The 23,099-nt window shown below is 35.9% G+C and overlaps 2 protein-coding genes across 2 annotated transcripts in view; one reads left to right on the top strand and one right to left on the bottom strand.

The window, feature by feature from the left end:
• Positions 1–23,099, bottom strand: part of EYS (eyes shut homolog) — a 1,652,430-nt gene that overhangs the window by 671,491 nt on the left and 957,840 nt on the right. The window lies entirely within an intron of this gene.
• Positions 1,926–2,774, top strand: LOC122909508 (transcription factor BTF3-like). Its single transcript, XM_044253765.1, has one exon. The coding sequence runs from the start codon at positions 2,031–2,033 to the stop codon at positions 2,517–2,519; it is 489 nt and encodes a 162-aa protein (XP_044109700.1). The 5' UTR covers positions 1,926–2,030; the 3' UTR covers positions 2,520–2,774.

Here is a 23,099-nt window from a genome sequence, read left to right on the forward strand (position 1 = left end):
TGTCTTTCATTTTCTTAGAGCAATGAAAGTTGAGTCCACTTTGATTTTGGATAAATAATTTGAAACTCATACTATCGCACAGAAGAGCTAAATAATATTAAACTTTATTAAGCAAAGCAATAAATTTTATTCTATAAAATTACTTATATTTTATATCATTTATCTATATTATGCCTGTAAATAAGTGGATGAGTAGTAAACATTTAAAGGGGACCACTGGCTTTTTAAAAGCCATTTAAATCTATCCATTATTAGAATGTCTCCAAACTGTAATAATCAACTTTATATTTTTATTTTCCTACTATCAAAAAAAAAAACCTCCACTTCACAATTTTGAGGACACATACTATAACTCAAAATTCATTCTTTAAATTCCAAAGTTGTTAATGATAAAGACATGTTAATTTGAGTGATATAAAGTTTAGAGAACAAACTGCAATAAAAAGTGAGAAATAAAAGATATGAATTTCCCTGGGAAAATATCTTGTAAAGATTTGAAGCTTCCTGTCATCTGGATGTCCTTGTACATCTCAGTGAGCTCAGTGGGCTACGCAGGATAACCTGACATATTAAGGTTAAAAATTACTCTGATTTCATTCAAGGACTGCTGGATATGTCAGCACATAGATGGTTTGTTGAAAAATGTATCAACTCTAAAACATTTAACTAGTGGGATTTTTACTCCATTTTCACTCACACTTCCCATCATCTAGTGTTGCCATTTCCTGAGGCTTTTGTAGATTCTATACTATCAATCACCATGCTTTTCTACTTTTCTCATTGCCAATTTTCGTTTCCAAATTCTCAGGTCTGTTTACTCTGTTACCATTTGTCCAATTGTTTTTCAGCTTCCAAATTTTTACATCCGTTTTCTCCTTTGCCATTATATTTATCCTAGTGGACTTCTACCTTTAAAAATATTTTATTCATTATTTGTGGGATTTCAGGAGAAAGTGCAGGTAAATTTATAAGTTTAATTAATCATCTTTAACTGGACTGCTAGTTTTTGTTAATCTACATCTTTCAGTTAGAAAGGCTCTAGAATTCTTTATGTTTCTACAGAATTGCTTCTAAGAATAGTTAATAAATATTCAGCTTTAGTTTTAAAGGAACATCCAAAATACATGTAAACTCTGCCTCAACCTATTGGGATTACATTACAGTTCTGATCTTTGTTGAAACTCTAAGTTTATCAAGAGATTTTAGACCTATAGAATCTGCCCTCCTTGTAGAGAAGTATTCTATATTATGGCTCATTTTATTACTTTTAATCTACATTTATAAGTGTTACTTAAGCTAATGCTGTCCACAGGTTGATCCTTACATTCAAGACTCTACAGCCTTGGAATAATATTTTTTAATCCAAGCTTCATCTAATTTTTTAAATCCAATTGGAAACCTTAGATATACCTGATACTTTGACTTTTTTCAATTTTTGGAATTTACAGAAAGGCAGGAATTATGTAATTAGATGCATAATTTGGTTTATAATGTAAAAACAGTAATCAGAACTATTTTGCTTTATTGTAACAGCAGTGTCATGACGGATGTATTATAAAGTGAGACCAGAGATTTCCCAGAGTTGCTGGATATTTGCTAATTCTGAAAAAAAAAGGTCTTAATTGAATAATCAGATTCCATTCCCTTCCATTCTGGGAGAATGTAGGGCTAATTTGCCTAACAAATACATCGGCCAAACATTTTCATAAGCACTTGAAAATGAACTGTTGAGTTGAAAAAGAATCTTTAGAGGCCAACCTTGATGTGCAAGTTGAAAACTGTACAAATGTTAAGTGCAATGAAGACAGTTATATTCCTGAAGGCTGACCTCTGTGGAACTCTGGAGATATTAAACTTCTGTTTTGATGAGGCACATGTTATAAAAGATGAATGTAGGTTCCATTTAAGATTAGGAATCAAGCTGCCATCTTGCGTCCCCGCGTGTGTGCACCTAATTTCAGCTGGTCCGCCCGAGACCCCCTGAGCGCCAACCCTAGTCCCCCGCGCGGTCCCATTTCCGCTCCAACAAGATGAAAGAAACTATCATGAACCAGGAGAAACTCGCCAAACTGCAAGCACAAGTGCGCATTGGTGGGAAAGGAACTGCTCGCCGAAAGAAGAAGGTGGTTCATAGAACAGCTACAGCAGATGATAAAAAACTTCAGTTCTCCTTAAAGAAGTTAGGGGTAAACAATATCTCTGGTATTGAAGAAGTGAATATGTTCACAAACCAAGGAACAGTGATCCACTTTAACAACCCCAAAGTTCAGGCATCGCTGGCAGCGAATACTTTCACCATTACAGGCCATGCTGAGACAAATCAGCTGACAGAAATGCTACCCAGTATCTTAAACCAACTTGGTGCAGACAGTCTGACTAGTTTAAGAAGACTGGCTGAAGCTCTGCCCAAACAATCTGTGGATGGAAAAGCACCACTTGCTACCGGAGAGGATGATGATGATGAAGTTCCAGATCTTGTGGAGAATTTTGATGAAGCTTCCAAGAATGAAGCAAACTGAATTGAATCAACTTCTGAAGAAGATAAAACTTAAAGAAGTCACTGAGAGCTGCTATTTTATATTATGACTGCTTTTTAAAATTTTGTTCATGGATCTGATAAAATCTAGATCTCTAATATTTTTAAGCCCAAGCCCCTTGGACACTGCAGCTCTTTTCAGTTTTTGCTTATACACAATTCATTCTTTGCAGCTTATTAAACTGAAGAAGCCTGGGAATAAAGTTTGAAACAAGATTAATAAAGTTCTTTGCCTAGGGAAAAAAAAAAAGATTAGGAATCAAATAAGAAATCCCTGCATAAACTGAACTTCAAAATAAGGACATGTAAATAAACTTGCCCTATAGAAGTTGTCAAAGAAATGATTGTATGGACACAGTGCTGGGAAAAAGGGAAAAAAATATTCTGAAAATTCATAACCAAAATTCAGTTCTCCTCTATGTTTGCAGAATGAATTCACCAAATATATATATATATATATATATATATATATGGTATATAGAATTCACTATATATATAACTCGAGATATATTAATTTAATGTGTGTGTGTGTATTCATATTCATTTAAGAGAAAACTTCAAATCTAGAATTTGTTTTGAAGTGTTGCACAGTTTGTAGTACCCAAGCATTTGGCAAAAAAAAAATTACCACAAAACCCAAGTAGAATAATACTTTTTTTTTTTAGGATGAGCTTGGGTTCAGTTTATTTCATATGCAGATAGATGGATACCAAAAAAAAAAAAAAGAGATACTTGTTTATATTTCATAGCTCTAACCAGAGTTCTAAGAATTCCTATAAATAAAACCCCACAGCATGGTGTTTTCAAAGAATTGTCAAAAAAATCAAAAACAAGCAAACAAACAACAACAACAAAACAAAGCACCATGAAGATAACTACCAAGAAAAGTATAACAAACATAGACTCTGGATAATGGAATAACCTAATGTAGAATATAAAACAGTTTTGCTCAATATGTTTAAAAAGTAAAAGGTAGAATAAAAAATGTAAAGAATGAGAAACTATTATATATGGCCAAGAAGATTTGAAAAAGAGTCAAATAAAACTCGTAGAAATGAAAAATAAAATGTCTGAAATAAAAACTCAGTGGAAGACACAGTTTAAAAGATCATTAATCTACTGAAAGCTAGACATGAATAAATATTCAGAGTGCAGCAGAGAAAACACTACACAAAACATATGAAAACAAGGTTAAGAAACATACTGGATAGAGAGAAAAATCTAATACATATGCAGCAAGAGTTCAAAAGGAGAGAAGAAAAAATATGGAAAAGCAATATTGAAGAATTAATATTGAAAATTTTACACAATAAAGCAACCTAAACAAAAGAGTACAAGATTTATAGGTAAGATTAAAAATATAATAACTGATTTGTGGCATAAATAAGATAGAGTTAAAAATGGAAAACAGTATTAGATGAAGAGAAGGGCAGAGATGAGAAACTATGTTCAAAGATCCTTGTAGTTGGTAAGAAAATAGAATAAATTTACACATTGTACATATGTATGATGAAAATGTAAAGATTAACATTAAAAAAACAGTAACAGCATATAACTTACACTTTTAGGGGAAAGACTCAATAAAAAGATAGCTCCTACAATCAAAAAAGTAGGCAAGGAGGAAAAGTCAAAAGGAAAAAATGTAGGACACAAATAAGATGATATAATACTTCTAAATATCTGAAATCACAGTAAGTATACAAGAAATGCACTTGACTCATCTCTGCCATTTATAGTGTCAAACCAAAACTTTAGCACATGAAGAAGCTGTTTTCCAAACTTCTTAATTTGCAGCAAGAATAATATCCTTATGTTTTAGTAAAGCAACAGAAATATTGGGGGAAAAGATAGGTGTGTTTAGAGAGGGGGAAAAGTATGCTATGGGCATACATTCCCCCAAAACCAAAGAGCTGAAGGATTTTGATTAAGAGTTCTAAGATATGAAGAAGATACTGTACAGTCATGGAAGTATGGAGTTAAGAATTATCAGAAGTCTCCTAAGAAAAATTAACATAAAGGAAGGAGAGGATTTATCTTCTCTTTAAGTCATTCAAATACTAAAGAAATCAAGAACAAGTAAGTACTGACCTTTTTTTTTTGGTCTAAAAAGACCAAGGAACAAAACAGATGTCCTTACAAGCAAGAGACAGAAAGCAAATATTTCAAAATGAAACAGAGACAATATTTTGCCCTTGTGAACAAAACTGAAATTGTTCATAATTAAAAGTCATATGTAAAAATATTATTTCTATGTGGTTTAAGAAGTAAATGGGAAAACAACTTTTTAATCCTTTTGGCAGAACATATGGCAGAATACTTCTGTGATTTTAGGAAAAAGAAGTATTTTTTAAAAAGACAGAAAGACAATGAAAAATGAATGTATAGACATGTTTGAGGACATTAATTTAAAGACTTCTGAAAACACTAACAATTTTTAAAAAGCCATAAACACCAAGAAGACATTTGCAAACATATAATTGAGATCAGTAACACCATATTAAACACAGAATCCAAAATTAAACATGCACAAACTAAAACTATAATCCAATAAAAGCCATTAATCCAGTCAAAAGTCAGAGAAGCCTTGGGAAAATTTTTCTGAAAGAGAAAATATGAATTACCAGTAACGCAGGAAAAATGCAATCTTTATTAGCATTCAGGGATTACAAATTACTCCAAAGAGGTATTTTTTATAATTACCTAAAATGCAAAAACTGTACAGCCTGAAAATACACAGCGAGAGTGGCAACTTAAGCAAGGGGAGTGTGAGAGGGAGAAGCAAGCTTCCTGCTGAGCAGGGAGCCGGATGCAGGGCTCAAAAAATGTCTCCATTTTAAATGACGTACCTGAGGACTCTACCTCTGATTTAAGTCCTGGATGGTTCAGTATCTATCTTGGGAAGCAAATGAACAATCTGGGACAGAAACTCAACTATTTATTTTTCTTTATTATTTTTCCATAGCATATCCTCCCATTCACTCCTCTTCAAAAGTCATTATTTTGCTTTCATAACATTTTTCAAGTTTTTCTAAAAATAGGGAACAATTACAAAGAAGTTTAAATAGCAAAATTAATATAACTCATAGGTTTAAGCTTACCAGCTCTAAGAATTTTCAATAACTCAATCTCAAAATTCTATACCTCCACATGCACAAATGATACAATGCTTCTTTTTATAAACAAGGATGAAAATATTCATGAATAATTGGTTCTACATTCATCCCACTAGCACTTTCTAAGATTCCTGTGAATCCAGGGAATCTTGGGAATCCCAGGAAGGGACATGGCATGACTTAGCTTTATTGCACTACAGCTTGCCCACAGGCAAGGGCCCTTATTGAGACAAGATCTCTTCCCTTCTTGCTTTGAGAAATTAACAAACTGGGTGATAGCTCTTGTTTCGTACCTTTGTCTCTAAAAGAAGTAAAATTCAGAGCCAGAATTAGGGAAACATTCCCCAAGGTTGCTAGAAAAGGAGATTCTTCACTCTTGGCCAGAATAAATGAATTCACTACATTTATTCTTTCATTCAATTTTTCAGCTGTGACAGGCCAAATGCCCACTGTGAGACAAGAACTATTATTTCACTTATTTATCATTTTTTCCTCTTCAGGGAATAATTTTTCTCATTTCAAAGGAAATTGTTTCTCATCCTTTATGAACTCTTTAATAGCTTTTGTTATCTCAGACTTCCTGTGCCCTTTATAGTATATTCTGGAATTACAGTAGGATACCAGAATTCATTACAGAAGGAAACGGAGTAATCATCAAAACATTATAGTACTGGCACAAAAACAGACACACAGATCAAGGGAACAGAAAAGAGAACCCAGAAATGGACCCTCAACTCTATGGTCAACTACTCTTTGACAAATAGGAAAGAATATCCAATGGAATAAAGACAGTCTCTTCAACAAATGGTATTGGGAAAACTGGATAGCCACATGCAGAAGAATGAAAATTATTTCCTTGTACCATATACAAAAAATAAAATCAAAATGGATGAAAGACCTAAAAGTGAGACAATAATCTAGCAAAATCCTAGAAGAGAACATAGGTAGCAACCTCTCTGATCCCAGCCACAGGAACTTCTTGCTAGACATGTCTTCAAAGACAAGGGAAACAAGGCAAAAATGAGCCATTGGGACCTCATCAAGGTAAAAATTTTTTGCACAGCAAAGGAAACAGTGCACAAAACCAAAAGACAACCTTCAGAACAGGACAAGAAATTTTCAAATGTTTTATCAGATAAAGGGTTAGTATCCAAAATCTATAAAGAACTTATACAACTCAATGCCCCCAAAAAACCAGTCAAGAAATGGGCAGAAAATATGAACAGACACTTCTCTACAAAAGCCAACAGACACATGAAAAAATGCCCTACAACACTGGGCATCAGGGAAATACAAATCAAAACCACAATCACACCAGTCAGAATGGCTAAAATTAGTAAGTCAGGAAACAACAAATGTTGGCAAGGATGCAGAGAAATACACTGTTGGGGGAATGCAACTTGGTACAATCACTCTGCAAAACAGTATGGAGATTCCTCAGTTGAAAACAGAGCTACCCTATGACCCTGCAATTGCACTACTTATATTTACCCCAAAAGATACAAACATAGTGATCCAAAGAGGCATATGCACGCCAATGTTTATAGCAGCAATGTCTGCAATAGCCAAACTATGGAAGAAGCCCAGATACCCCTCATCAAATGACTGGCTAAAGATGTGGAGATAAACACACACACACACACACACACACACACAGAGGAATATTATTCAACCATCAAAAAAATAAAATCTTGCCATTTGCAACAACATGGATGGAACTAAAGGGTATTATGCTAAGTGAAATAAGTCAGAGAAAGAAAATTAATGATTTCACTCATGTGGAATTTAAGAAACAAAACAGAACAGCATAGAGGGAGGGAGGGAAAAATAAAACAAGACAAAATCAGAGAGGGAAACAAACCATAAGAGAGTCTCAAGCAAAGGAAACAAACTAAGAGTTGCTGGAGGGGAGAGGGGTAGGGGATGGAGTAAATGGGTGATGGGCATTAAGGAGGGCATGTGATGTAGTGAGCCCTGGGTGTTGTATACAACTGATGAATCCCTGAACTCTACATCTGAAAGTAATAATACACTATGTCAACTAACTGTATTTAAATAAAAATAAAATTATAAAGAAAAAAGAGAGAAATGGAAAAACTGAGTAAAAATACAAATTAGATACAGCTGCAAGGTTCTAAGTATCCATAAGCCTTCCCTCTGATGACCCTCCTAATGGAAGCAAAGTAAAAACGACCCTACTGCTGTCACTGCATTATTGTAACTGTTTGAAAGAAGTGAGAAGCTGGGGTGCCTGGGTGGCTCCGTTGGTTAAGTGTCTGCCTTCAGTTCAGGTCTTGATCCCAGGGTCCTGGGATGGAGCCCTGCCTAGGGCTCCCTGCTCAGCGGAGAGCCTGTTTCTCTTTCTCCCTCTGCCTGCTGCTCTGCCTACTTGTGCTGTCTATCTCTCTGTCAAATAAATAAATAAAATCTTAAAAAAAAAAAAAAAAGAAAGAAGTGAGAATCCTATGAGAATCAGCTCTCCCAAATGTATGAGACTAGTCTTAACTTAGCCCATTACAAATTAATTACTCTCAGAAGTCCATCAAAAAAGGTTGAGAACACGGGCATACTTAAATATGTCTGTTTAAATAGACACATCAGAAACAGAAACAAAATACTTCTCAAATATTAATCTACATACATCTTAAAAAAGTACTTCAAGGAGTTTAAATGAGACATAAAACAAGAGTTGTTTTAAAAATCATTGTCATTTCAATGCAACAATTTTGTCATCATAGGTCCATCAAAGCTTAATATGTCATAATGACATCCTGGAATAATCACATGCATACTATCCCTCAATTGTGAAGTCTGATTTAATCCTTGTGTTTTTGTGAAGAAATTCAACTAAAAACACTTTGATATTTCACTCAAGATGAAAGAATGCATTTTTATAAATTAATTTGAATTAAAATTATAATATTTAGCTCATAATTTTGCCACAGGGAATGATTAATATTAAGCACTGATGTTTCCTATTACAGATCTTCTGTGATATATGATGGGATTATGCCCCAACAAGCCCATCATGAATCAAAAATATTCTAAGTTGAAAATGTATTTAATACACTTAACCTACCAAATATCATGGCTTAACCTAGCCTACCTTAAGCAAGCTCAGAACACTTACATTAATCTACAGTTGGGAAAAATCAAGTGCTGAATATCTCAAGTAATTTACTGAACACTGTCCTGAAAGTGAAAAACACAATGGTTGTATTAGGTGGGACAGAATGTTTGTATCAGTTTACATTTGGGCTCATGTGGCTAACTGGGAGCTATGTCTTGCTACCCATGCCCAGCATCACAGGAATGATCATACTACATATTACTAATGCAGGAAAAGATCAAAATTAAAAATTCAAATCACAATTTCTACTAAATATGTACTTTTTTGCACCATCATGAAGTCAAAAAAATTGTTAAGTTGAACAATCCTAAATTGGGGATCATCTGTACTTAATGAAACAAAATCATGATGGTAGTAACTATGTAGCATTTATTTTATTAGTCAACCCATATTTGTTAGGCAAAAGAAGATTTAGAAGAAAATTTAAAGTTTCTAAAATAAAAGGGGAAGATGCAGCTGTAACTTAGTAAAACTCTAGGTGTATTTATCTTATTGTATTTCATGTAGTTTGGGAAATTAAAGGTTGAAACAGTAAAGTCTAAGTGGTATCAATAACATCAAATTTGGTGTCATGTTTATTTAATAGCATATAAATGGAGAAATATTTACCCAATGCCATGGCATATAAAATATTATTGGTGATATTTTAATATAAATAAAAAAGAACATTAGTTGCTATACGTAAGTCAATCTGTTGTCAGTAAATGTTTCTCAACTGACACACTTAAGCACTAATGAATAAAATATTTGCTAATATGACCTTTTTAGAATTCATGATTACAAAGCCAACACAGAAATCCTAATGCCACTTGTAAGTAAATGCTAGGAAATCAAATAAATTGTATTACATATTAATAAATAACAGTAAATAAAAGGCCATGTGCCTATTTTTCACATTAAAATTATTTAATATCATTTTGATAGATGTCAGAATTATAGTAAGCTATTGATTACATAACCAATGTTATAAATGGTCACTAAAAGAATAAAAAAGAATCTCTGGGACTCTCTGGACTTCTCGAAGTCTCTGGACTTCCACTTTGAGACTTGTGGAACACCAGCCAGAATGGTTCCCACATAGAATGGGGCCACCTGTCAATATAATTTAGAGAAGCCTATAGCCCACCTTTAGTAGCGTGACTTAGTTGTTGATACTAGGAAAACTGTGTGCTGGACAGATAGGACTGTAAGTCAATAAATAACTTCACTTTTTATTTCAGGATATTCCTACAAGCCAATTTATCACAAACAGTTATCTGCTCATCTGATCAAAATAGCTCACTTATCAAGCAATAGCTTACTTATCAGGGATTCTTCAAAACCTTAGTTTATCTGTGTCTACAAATTCTAAGCTATTACACATACTTCCATTTTTGTCCACTTTCAACTCTCCAATTTGAAAGACCCTCTCCTTTAAACATTTTAAACTTACTCCCCCATATTTCTGTTACTATCCCACTTCTTTTTTTTTTTTTTTAAAGATTTTATTTATTTATTTGTCAGAGACAGAGGGAGAGAGAGCGAGCGAGCACAGGCAGACAGAGAGGCAGGCAGAGGCAGAGGGAGAAGCAGGCTCCCTGCCGAGCAAGGAGCCCGATGTGGGACTCGATCCCAGGACTCTGGGATCATGACCTGAGCCGAAGGCAGCTGCTCAACCAACTGAGCCACCCAGGCGTCCCACTATCCCACTTCTAATTTCCCTTCTGAGATACTTCTAGGATACTATCCCACTTCTAATTTCCCTTCTGAGATACTTCTAAGATTCTGTCAGTTTGTTCTCCCCTACTTCAGTGCACCATAATAAACTTATTCTTATTTATAAACACACTACATGCTGATATTTTGGTGACTTCTACATACGAATTCATAATTTGACCAAGGCTAGAAAAAATACTAAATAATGCTTTCCTGTTGTTAAAGTATAATGAAAACACACACATGATACCATGGGAGGTTCCTTTCCTGTTTAAGAAAAAGGTAACTAGGAAACAGCACATGCATTTCCCACTATCAGTCACTCATCTTCTATTTATTTATTGTTCATTAAGATTATTGCTTAGAATCATAGAATGAATACAAGAGAATACTCTAAAAATGACTCAAGTCCTATTGGTATTCTAGAAGCTTATCAAGTTAATTATAAATTTGCACACTTCATGATGACAGGACCTGCAGATCATAACTATTTTCACTTTCTTCTATTAATATTGATGGTCATGGTTAATTACCAGTTTCATCAGAATTAATCCATTGTGGTAAATGTTCATGTACAGACTGTTTCTAAAACCTGCATTAGAGACAGAAAGTCTTAGTTAAGATGTAGCATGTTATGTATTCAAGAGGAGCAACACAATATAGTGATTAAATAATTTGAGTTTTGCAGTCAGAAAACATGTTCAATTTAATAACTGTGAGTCTTTGTGTAATTTACTGAAACTTTGATTCTCCTCAACTATGAAATAATATAGCATTTGTGTGGTCCCAATTGTAACTCTTAACTCTCTTGTGAATTCAGCTCTCTTTGTTCACAGTAAAGGGCAGTGAAAACATTCAGAACAATGTATGGCCACTGTTATTTTCAAACTGAGCTGTTTCTCCTGAGGTCTCCCGCCATGACGTATTGGCTAACCAGAAAACAGGTGAGAAAACACAGATTTAAAAATATCTTTCTGGGGCGCCTGGGTGGCTCAGTGGGTTAAAACCTCTACCTTTGGCTCAGGTCATGATTGCAGGGTCCTGGGATCAAACCCCGCATGGCGGGGGGTTGGGGGCGGTGGGGGGGTGGGGGGTAGTCTCTGCTCAGCAGGGAGCCTGATTCTCCCTCTCCCTCTGCCTGCCTCTCTGCCTACTTGCGATCTGTCAAATAAATAAATAAAATCTTTAAAAAAATAAAAAAAAATTATATATATATATAATCTTTCCCTTGGGGCACCTGGGTGGATCAGTGGGTTAAAGCCTCTGCCTTCTGCTCAGGTCATGATCCCGGGGTCCTAGGATAGAGCCCCGCATCAGCTCTCTGCTCGGCGGGAAGCCTGCTTCCCCCTCTCTCTGTGCCTGCCTCTCTGCCTACTTGTGATTTCTGTCTGTCAAATAAATAAATAAAATCTTTTAAAAAAAAATCTTTCCCTTTTCTTCTACACTGTGCTCAAGGTAAGAGTGTATTACCAAGTCTGAATTACCAAAAACATTCTTGTGTTCACAAATCCTTGTCTTTCCTGATGTCTTCCTTTAATTTGTTAAATCATCTCAATCTGTATCTATAATCTAAAGCTAATACATGATAACCCTCCAATTCATTTTTTTTTCTTCCCCTCAATATATCCACAAATATGGCTGACTTCATAGGTTGCTATGAATATTAAATGAGAAAAAAAACACTGAGTACTTAACACAACCTCTGGCACATAGTAAACACTCAATACCAGGCAACTATTATTATCATGATTGGGTCCTAGGCCCAGTTCAGCCACTTACTAATTCTGTTATATTAAATAAGTCACTTGAAGCTGCAGGCTTAATTCCTCTTCTTTAAAACGAGAATAGTAGTAACAACCCTCACTTAATTTGTAAGTCTCTTGATTCAAACACATTACTGTTCTGGATTTTTTTAAATGAATCTCACTATGCCATTCAGCCCAAGATGCCTTCAGTTAGCTCCCCTAAACACATGGTTAATGTCTCCTCATTGTCCTCTATACATGCTGTCCTACTATACTGCCTTAACTTGTAGCTAACTACTTCCATGTCTGTCTTTAACACTAGATTGTAAGCTACCTTAATTATGCCACAATTCAGATACTCTGTGAAGATCCACTAAGGTATGGAAATGAAAAACGGGAGGAGATGTGATCAGTTAATGCTATTGTTTAAAGTAAGATAACTGGTTTTCTCCGCTTCTAGATATGGAGAGCCCTTTCCAAGTGATGAAATGAAACAAATCCTCTCCAGGAGATCACTGGATATATTCAAAGTGAGGTAGTTAACTCACTTGCCTAAAGTGAAAAAGTATAGGGAATATATATCTTCTTTTTAAAAAGCTTCTATTAATTGAAGAAATGTGTTCATCTGGAATTTCTTTGGTTTCCCGCTGCTCTTATCATCTCAGAAGAGCCAATTATGCTAGTCATTTGGCTCACTATTCATTATTATTACCAAAGCCATACAAGCCAGTATCAATTTAAAATAGTTTCTTTGCCTCAAAGGCATATAGGTCATAAGAAACACACACACATATTTTCCAACTCTTGTACAGGTTTTTAGATTTGCCATTGCATAATGCATGCTAAAAATTACTATTTAGCCTGAACCTACGTAGGACTGAACAAATAAGACCATTCAATTGGTCACTGACTTGAAATGGTTTAGGGAAGGTACAATTCTATGAAATGCACACATTAAAACTTCCCAAGCAGCAAGGATTAAGTACTATAAAGTCAACAGAGACCCACTGAGTGCAATATGGAAATATGTTTCTACAATATAACAAAAAGGAAGTCTCTCTCCCCTGACTGCCCCGCCCCCCTTTTTTAAAGATTTTACTTACTTACTTGACACAGAGAGAGAGAGAGAGAGAGAGTTCGTTCACAAGCACAAGTGAAACAGGAGGGACAGAAGGCCCCCCACTGAGCAGAGAGCCTGAGGATGCAACTCTGGATCCAGGACCCAGGGATCATGACCTGAGCTGAAGGCTTAACCAACTGAGCCACCCAGACGCCCTATGCCTTGCCCTTTTTTCAAGGGCCCTCTATCAATGGCTCACAAAATCCCTCAGACCATGGTTTTCCAATGAAAACAGTACTTCCTTCTTTAAGGAAGACTCTACTCACACTCTCCACTGTGGATCTGTTTTTTGTTCTCTAATTAAAAATGGTTTCCTTCTCCTCTTACTTCCTAAGTATTATTTAATGCTGCACTTGCATCCTTAGTTTTCTATGCCAGTTATATGTCCTATCGAACCTGCTGGAGAACAAGCTACTTTAGAACACGGACATAACTTGTATTTTATTTGAAACACCACCCCAATACCTCACATTGTCATTTTAGAGTCTTAACATCATAGGATTTTATAAATGGAAGGAAAGTTTTGATACAATCACTTCAAATTCAGATGTTTTGTGCCTGTAGTCTGAAAATGGTTTGGTCCTTGACTCATGCTGTCTGATAATTGATCTACCAGTGTAACTGAAATTTACCTTCCATTCCTTCCCACATGCTCCATTGCTAATTCCCTTGCCCCTTTTATTCATTGTTGTATCTTGGATGCTACTGCTTTCAGTTCATAAATGCTTTTCACTATAAGCAGTAGCAAATCCTGGTATTATTCCTAAGTATTTCAGAAACATTACAACAGAGCCAGTGGGCCAGCAGTGAAACTTACTACTGTTTCAAATACTCCTTCAAAAGGAAACATGTGTTCCATGTTTGATAATACATGGATTGAAAAAAAGCCTTTGAAAATTAGAGCAATGCAGAATAGGAAAAGCGCTTCAGAAACTATTTGTATTCAAATCAGTGCTCTCTTATTTACTGGCTGCATGGGTCAAAAAAGTCATAGTTTTTCAATCTCATTTTTGTTATTCATAAAGCAGACAGAACTCTCACTTCTATCCTTGTTATTTGACCACTGTTCTCAGTTATACTTCAGCAAAAGCACTATATGTAGTTAGTATATGCATGCTTCTTTGTGGTGTTTTCACCCTCTTTTTTTCTGCAGAATGTTTTCTAACAATTGTATTCTCAGCAAACTGATTCTTTTGTCATCTCAACACAAACACCGAATTTCCCTATAAAACTGTACCATGGATTCAAAAAGGCATTTAAGTGGTCCTATTATATTCTTATTATCCCTTTTATATGCTTTCATTAATATATTAATTTTAAAAAATATTTAATTTTTAAAATATCTCTCTCCATTTGAATGCAAACTTTTATGGTCAGAACTGAGTTTGTTTCTTTTTAGCTCAAGACCTTGAGCAACATACATGATAGATGTTTAATAAAATTAGCTGAATGGATGAAAATGAAATGATTTAAGAAATTTTTAATTTCTTGTTTTTGAATTTCTCACTATACTCAAAAGCCCTGTAAAAGAAAATATATTGTAGTAGTTACTAATTACTAGTAATACTAGATGATCCATTTATCAGTTCTTTCTATTTGATGAGAGGTTAAATAATATTAATACTACTCATATGTATGTAGCTTGCTCTGTTAGATAATATGTGAAATGTCTTATAAGGGTCTTTTATTTAATCTCCATAATAATCATATTAAGTAAGAGCTGTTGTAATCCCAATTTAAGTAGAAGAAACTAGAACTTTTGACAGCATATGTATCTTCTTTAACTCTTACATAAAACCATTCTATACTATAATGATAGTAATTGATTTTGTATTAATTTAAAAAGTTATTTTCTTACGAATGTATAAGGTCACAAATGTAATCAAGGTAGTATCACAGAAATAGCTTATTTTTCAAGGTTTTATAACAATAGATGAGAGTATGCATTTTGTTCTTTTTATATGCAAACTTGTTAAAGGTGACATGGGTAGGGAGTATGTAATTGTACTAGATACAGTATTCCTAGAAGTTTATTCAATGTCATATATTATTAAAATCATAATTTTTAATATTTTCCTCATACTATCAAAAAAATCAGAACAATAAATCAATATAGAGAAATATTAACCTTTAAGTAATACATAGTAGAAAGTATTTTGAATTAATAATTAAGAGATTAGTATCATAGTTCTTTATATTCTTCTAATAATACTATTTTGGCTCTCATTAGCTCTTGTCTAGACTACTGTAATAACTCCTAACCTGACCCCAAGACCCTAGTCTATTCCAGTGTTCTTCTCTCTATTGCAGAATTACCTTTCTAAAACAGTTTTGATTGTGTCACATTCATACACCATGATACTATATACCCAATAAAATTAAAACTATTTAGCATGATATTCAAGACCTTTCAAAGAATGTCATTTTCTTATTTTAGCATTTACTTTAAATTACTGCATATTAGTTTCAACTCCCACCAATTTCTACCAATAAATGCTGGCTGCATTAGACAATTCACCATCCTGTCACACCAGGCAAAGCATCATTCCCTGAACAAATGTTTGGCTCTCTTTTCTCAAATTCTGGCTTTCTTCAAATTTGAGGCTATTTGCTTTGCTCTTGGAAGTATAACCTTGTCTCAGTCTACAATACCAAACCCAATTTAAGGTATTTTAAGTCAGGTAAACTAAACTACTTTCTAACTTTTTAAACAATCATACAGACACTGTATTAGATATCTAATTCGGTTTTGGATGGTGAATCTATCAGGATAGGCTAGATTACTCTCCAATAACAAGCAACCCCCAAATGTCAGGGGCATAATACAACAAACGTTTATCTTCTGCATTTTCATACTTCTGCACAAAGGGAATGAACTGATTAATGAGAACTGTGAGAGTTCTGAAAATATTTTGAACAACACAGTTAAAACAGAGTAATTGTGCTGCCACCAAAATGGTAAATTTGAAATGCAGCTTTCTAAGGGAGCATTCAGGATGGTACGAAAATCAGTCTCATGAATCCATTGTCAAGCCTCACAAATGCACACTGCAAAATCATGTGCAAGCTTCTCCAAATAAGCAGTGATTATGCTAACTCTAAATAAAAATGCTATTTCATTCACCCTCTCCAATCTCTACTAAACACCACTAATAACTCATACAGTACTAATTTGAGTTTAAAGAAATATCTGTTACTTCATACATGAAATCTGTGAATATTATTTCCTATGGTTTTTAAACCCTCATAAACACACTATGAGGTATAGTAAATATTAATTCTTTATCTTTAATCCATTATTAAACAAATCTCCATATGCCAATGGACAGCTTTTCTGCTTTAAAAGATGCACTGTCAAACTTTATTCCAACTTGAAAACAATTAAATTGTGGAATTTCATGTACTCAAAAACCATCTTTTTTCCCCTACAGTCATTCTAATCCTTAATAATGAAAAGAGCAAAGTTAACAGTTAATCTTTATGCAATGTTTTAGTTCAATGAATGTTGATAAGACTACATCAAAGTCTGTAGCTAAAAGGATAACAAAATATAAAATATATTCCAGAATTAAGAATTGATTAGCAAGAACAAAAGTGAAATATACAGATTAAAATGTCAGATATTGAAGTTCTCTGCTGTTTCATTATTGTTAATAGCAGTAAACATTATAAATCTCAAATTTAGCAGGCAGAATGTCATGCAATTTGTCAAGTTCAGTTTAGCTAAAATGAGGTTTGTTGCTTACACAATCAACTTGTTAATTCAGTTGGCACTTATTCTACTGCTGCTGCATAAATCCTCAACTATAAGCCACAACACACATTTTAATTTGCTGGCCATCAGATTAAACAAAAGACATGTATTCATTCAAGTTGCATTGTAGTTACACTGATTACTGCCTTTAGACTTTTCATAAGACTTATTTTAAATAAGTTTTGGTTCAAATTAAAGTCAGACTAGCCCACATTTCCACTAATAATCTTGATGTTTACTGTCCTTTATATAGTTTTCGAGAAAGCTCAATATTTCAGGGGAATACTTTTCCTTAAATTTGATTTTTTTGGCTCCGAATATATTTTATATTGTTTGTTTTCATAATTATTATAATTAGCTATTGATAATGCATTACAACTTTCTTTTCACTCAAAATGCAAACAACAAAAAACTCAAGTGTCAATACAAGTTGTACACATAATTTGTATGAGCAAAAAAGATATAGATTAATAAGTGAATGGACTAACCTGAGATTTAAACAAAGAAAATCTCTTCTAGAGATCACTAGGGAATTATAAATTCAACTCAATCTCATGTCAAATGTCAAGCCTGAAAAAATATACTTAAATCACTCATCTTCAAAAGAGGAAACAGGCTGAGAGACCTAAACTAATTTGCTCAAAGAATTTCTTGACGGTAGATACAAAGCCAAAATAAGAACCTGGATCTATTCATGCCCAGTGTTCATTCCACTATATCTTAAGGACATCAGTTCACTCTTTAAGTCATTATAGGACATTTACATTGTACAAAGTATTAAATATAAGTTAGTCAAAGAGCTTAATATGTCATCTCTACACTTAAGGATTTATAGACTGATAAAATTTTTTATAAGCTAAGACACTTTCAACAGTTAGTACACCACTGCCCCCCAAAAATCTAACTCAAATTGCATTTTAAAAATAAATTCATGTATATGTTCCCATACAGAAAGGAGAGAGGTGGTAAAGTGAGCTCAGGATTGGCTGTTTCAGCCCCACTCCCATGCTATCTCGTTCTACAGCACAAGATTTATCCTAAAGCTAATTCACTCAGTGGCTGCCAGAAGCAGAGGGACTTTCTAGTTCTAATCGAATGAAACATGAGAAAAACAAAACAAACAAAAAAAACCCTTTTGTTTTCTAGAAGAAACTAGCAAGCCACTTTTTCCTACCACATTGATCCAAAGTGACTTAGTTTGCCCATTCTGGAACTAGCCACATATAAGGAAGAGGAACAGAAATTTTTGTTTAGGTAACCAATGTAAAACACATACTGGGGACTGAAATGTCCATTATCAATATGGCAGTTTATTCTCAATTAGCATTAATCACCATATACGAGTCCCTTCAAAATGCTTTTCCTATATGCATATAAGTTAGCCAAGGATTTAATTTTTAAGAGGACAGATGATCATTTTTTCAATTATGCTTTGCCATTTTGTCCTACATGACTCTAGGCAAAATACTTAGCCTCTTTGTACCTCAGTTTACTCACCTGTTTAGTTAAGATAACAGTACCTGTCTCATATGTTTTTAAATTAATTAAAATGGCAGACTATTATTTATAATTGTGGATAATATAATAGTATTATACCAATGTTATGTATAGTTATTACTTTGGTTGTTGGTATTGCTATTACTATCTTATTATTAATAAGATAAAAAAGGCATAAATTAACACAAAACTTTAAGGAAAATTCTTTTTGTTTACAAATTGTATCTAGCGGGGGAGGGGGGCACCTGTGTGGCTCAGTCTTTAAGTATCTGCCTTCCACTCAGGTCATGATCCCAGGGTCCTGGGATGGAGCCCCACATTGGGCTTCCTGCTCTGAGGGAAGCCTACTTCTCTCTCTCCCACTCCCTGTGCTTATGTTCCCTCTCTCATAATCTCTCTTTCTGTCAAATGAATTAAAAAAAATAATAAAAAACAAAAAATCTCTAAAAATAAAAAGAAACAGATGCGCCTGAATGGTTCAGATAGTTAGGCGTCTGCCTCCAGCTCAGGTCATGATCTCAGGGTCCTAAGATCAAGCCCCGCATTGGGCTCCCCGCTCAGCAGAAAGCCTGCTTCCCCCCTCTCTCCCTGCCTGCTTCTGCCTACTTGTGATCTCTATCTGTCAAATAAATAAAGAAAAACTTCCAAAAAAAAAGAGTTTATTTAAAAAAAAATTGTATCTAGCGGGAGCTAACATCTGATGCAAAGTAACTATTACAAACCAGAAACTAACAACTACTCTACTTGCTGATTCTTTTTTTTTTTTTTTAATTTTATTTATTTATTTGAGAGAGAGGGAGACCTTGAGAGGGGAGAGGTCAGAGGGAGAAGCAGGGAGCCTGATGTGGGACTCGATTCCAGGATTATCACCTAACTAAAGGCAGTTGCTTAACCAATTAAGCCACCCAGGCACTCCTACTTGCTGATTCCTAACTATAATTTCCGCTTATATGCCACCTTCTTAATGAATGTCTTCCTAGTTTCGCAAGACAGTGTCTTCATATCTTCCAAATTAGAAATTAAACTTACAGTAATGGCATCATCAAGCCACCCTTCCTCATTAAACAAGTGGAGTCACAGAATTTTTCTGTTTACACACTTAGCAAGATATACTATGTTGGCCACAAGAGCTTACTTGAATGTATTTCCTATAGGCTAGCACAGAAGCTGGCAGGCAGATTTTGTGTAAAGCGCCCAAAAGCAAATATTTTTTTTCCAATTTATTTATTTTCAGAAAAACAGTATTCATTATTTTTTCACCACCCAAAAGCAAATATTTTTAAAGATTTTTTTTTTTTTTTTTTTTTTTTACTTGACAGAGATCACAAGTAGGCAGAGAGGCAGGCAGAGAGAGAGAGGAGGAAGCAGGCCCCCCACTGAGCAGAGAGCCCGATGTGGGGCTCAATCTCAGGACCCTGGGATCATGACCTGAGCCAAAGGCAGAGGCTTTAACCCACTGAGCCACCCAGGCGCCCCCCAAAAGCAAATATTTGAGGCTTCCTGGACAATATCGCTGATGCAAGTCACATGGACACATGCAGAAGAAACCCACAAAAGCCAGCAAGTCCTCACCAGCCCGATTCTGATACTGCCTTGATCTACTTCTCAGCCTGACCCCTAGGGATAAGGTTCTTCCCTGCGCCTCCATAGTGTTGAAGGGGCAGGCTCTGCTTTTGTGTGAGTAGACAGCCCATGCCCCAGTGTGACCAGTAACCAGGCAAGTTAAGTCTATTTGATTCTTTGGATTGATTCCTGGTAACTCACTTGACGGATGATTCAAGGTACGTTCTAGTATTAGATTATTTATTAAGGTGATGTTTTGATTTTGCAAATTTTACTCCTTGTCTGTTGCTTATTTTATTTCAAACTCAAATGAGGAAGGAAGATGCTGTTTCTTGAATGTTTTCTCAAACTCTAACATCTATTGCTTTGTTCAAGACACTTAGGGATTAAAATTTTGTGGAAGTTTTTGGAATACTAGTGCCCACGGCTTTGGCCATTGATTATTTTTAATGAGTTTGGTGTCCCTTTATTCAAGGGGAAACAATCCACAGTGCCTCACAAGCAACGGAGTACCCTTCACAAGGGATTCCGGCCAAGAGTGAGCTTGACCCAGCTGCATAGACAGTTTCAGAAAGAGCAAACCTGGCTGGGGCTGTTCACCTAACCACGTTCAGCAAAATCAAGGAACAAGGAAAAAAGTGTAGAGCCCAGAATTGTTTTGGTCTTTGGGGGCATTTTTGATTAAATACACTGCGTTTCTGGTCCAGTGGAGCTTTTACAGGAGAACAAAAGCTGTTTGCTGAGAAGGCGGCCAGGCGTGGCGCTATCTTGGGCCTAGAAATTTATTTCGACGCTCGTAACACTCCCTCTTTCCTGGCGACACAAGATGACCCCACGTTTCGGTATCCTCCTGGCATAGTCTTACTTCCAAGGCTTTGCTTGGGGTCCCTCGCACTGGATAGTCTCTCACACCCCCGCACGGGAGCTGTGAGAAATGGGGACCGGCCCCCGCACCCCACCACTCACCAGCGTCTCATTGTCCGGGACCCTACCCGGGCTACAGGGACTTCAGCAGGCTCTCCTCACTCAAGGCTTTGGGATTTGAGACGGGATCAAGGCAGGCGAGCGCCCCGGAGAACACATGACTTACCGGAGCGTGGTCCAGCACCACGCAGGCCGCCATCATAACGTGTGGGCGTGGCCTGCGTTTAAGGCGGCAACCCGCGCGGACCGCCTTGGGAGTCGCTGAGCCTCACGGAGCCTCACACCGGCCTCCCGGAGGAAGAGACCCCTCTATTCCTCTCACCGCCCTATGGTTTGTCACCCCACCCAGCGTCCTGGGACCTCTGGGTATTACATTTTTAAATGTAGAAAAAATTATTTTGATCTTGGCGGTGGGGAGAGGCTATCTGAGCCAGGAGGTGTTTTAAAATTGACTTTTCTTTTCTTTTTCTTTTTTTTTTTTTTTTACTATCGTGACTTGGGCAGGTGTCTTTAAACCTTGAATGATGACCTTGAATGATGACTGCATGGGATTTCCATCATGTTGGGTACAATAAATAGAGTCCTTGTGTCCCTTCAAAATTCCCACGTGGAAACCTAACGCCCAAGGTTGTGGTTTTCTGGAGGTGAGGCCTTTGGGAGGTGATGGTGTCAAGAGGGTGGAACCCTCGTGACTGAGGTTCACGCCTTTTTGAAAGGGAGGCCAGAGAGCCAGCTAGCATTTTCTGACACGGACGCACATGGAGGAGACACCCACAAAGCAAGCAAGTCCTCACCAGCCCCTGATTCTGATATTGCCTTGATCTTGTACTTCTCAGCCTCCACAACAGAGCAGTAAATTTTAGTTGTTTATAAACAACCCAGTCTATGGGACTTTGTTACAGCAGCTCAACAGAATAAGACATTGGGTACCATCTGTTTCTCATGCCCATGTGCACAGATGTGCCACCTTCCTAGACCCTAAAGGAAAGGCATGATAACCTTACCCTCATTAAGCAGAAGTCTAGATACATGCATGCAGACCATGCATACCTCAGCCAAATGAGACTGTTCCCAGGCCTAAAAAGCAAAATCAGACTATGTTGATGCAGCAAGGTTATGGGATTCTGCAAAGGCTGAACTTTAACAAAGGATATAAGAGCCAAAAAATGGCCACTGTAGACTTTGAGCAAAATGCTGCTCATGAGTTTCAGGAAGTGGAATCATGGCCCTGGGAGTTTCAACAAAGGTTCCACTGCAAAACTTTGGCTGGCTCAGTTGGTCTTAGTGCAGGCTACTGTGACTTGACCTTAAACAACTTTGGTTTTCCTTATATATTCATGATTAGAACAAAGACATGATTATATAAGAAAGTGTCCAGACTATGCTTCAGTATTGGTAAGCAGCATAATATTTCCTACCTTAAACTATGAGGTGAATTATCTCTACAGACACTCTGGTTAGGCTTTAGTTTTAAATTGTTAGTGCTTGGTCCAGGTAGACAGTATTGGATCAAGTGCCCTAAATTCCATCCTGCACAGAGGTTCCAAAGAGAATTCATGAGACTTAGCTTCAGGATTAAGAGCTATAAAACTCTCAAACTAGTAAGTGAATTACAAAGATACTGAAGGTAGAAATACAGTGCATCTTCAAAGATATTTACGGAATTAAGTTTCTGAGGAAAGAGACCGGAGCCAGGCAGGACAAGTATATATAGATCGAGGCCAGGGCTGAGTTAAATGTTATTCTGATGGGGGAAAACCCATAGGGTGTTTTCAAACACATTTTCAAAAATGTAAAGTGGGGATATAATATTTGTTGGAACAGTGGATGCTTTTGGCAGACTCAGAACTTACCATTTTAGGAATATGAAAGAAAAAACAAATGGTTAGACCACAAAGTAGAAGGAAAAGAAAGCATTGAGATCCAGGAAAGATAATGCTACTTCTATTTTGTTAGAAATGGTAAGTGACCAGCTTATGAAGCAAGTTAAATTGCTACCCACTCAGCTGAGTAGGCTTGTAA

This window comes from Neovison vison, chromosome 1 (genome assembly GCF_020171115.1).
Source record: "Neovison vison isolate M4711 chromosome 1, ASM_NN_V1, whole genome shotgun sequence".
Classification (NCBI taxonomy): Eukaryota; Metazoa; Chordata; class Mammalia; order Carnivora; family Mustelidae; genus Neogale; species Neogale vison.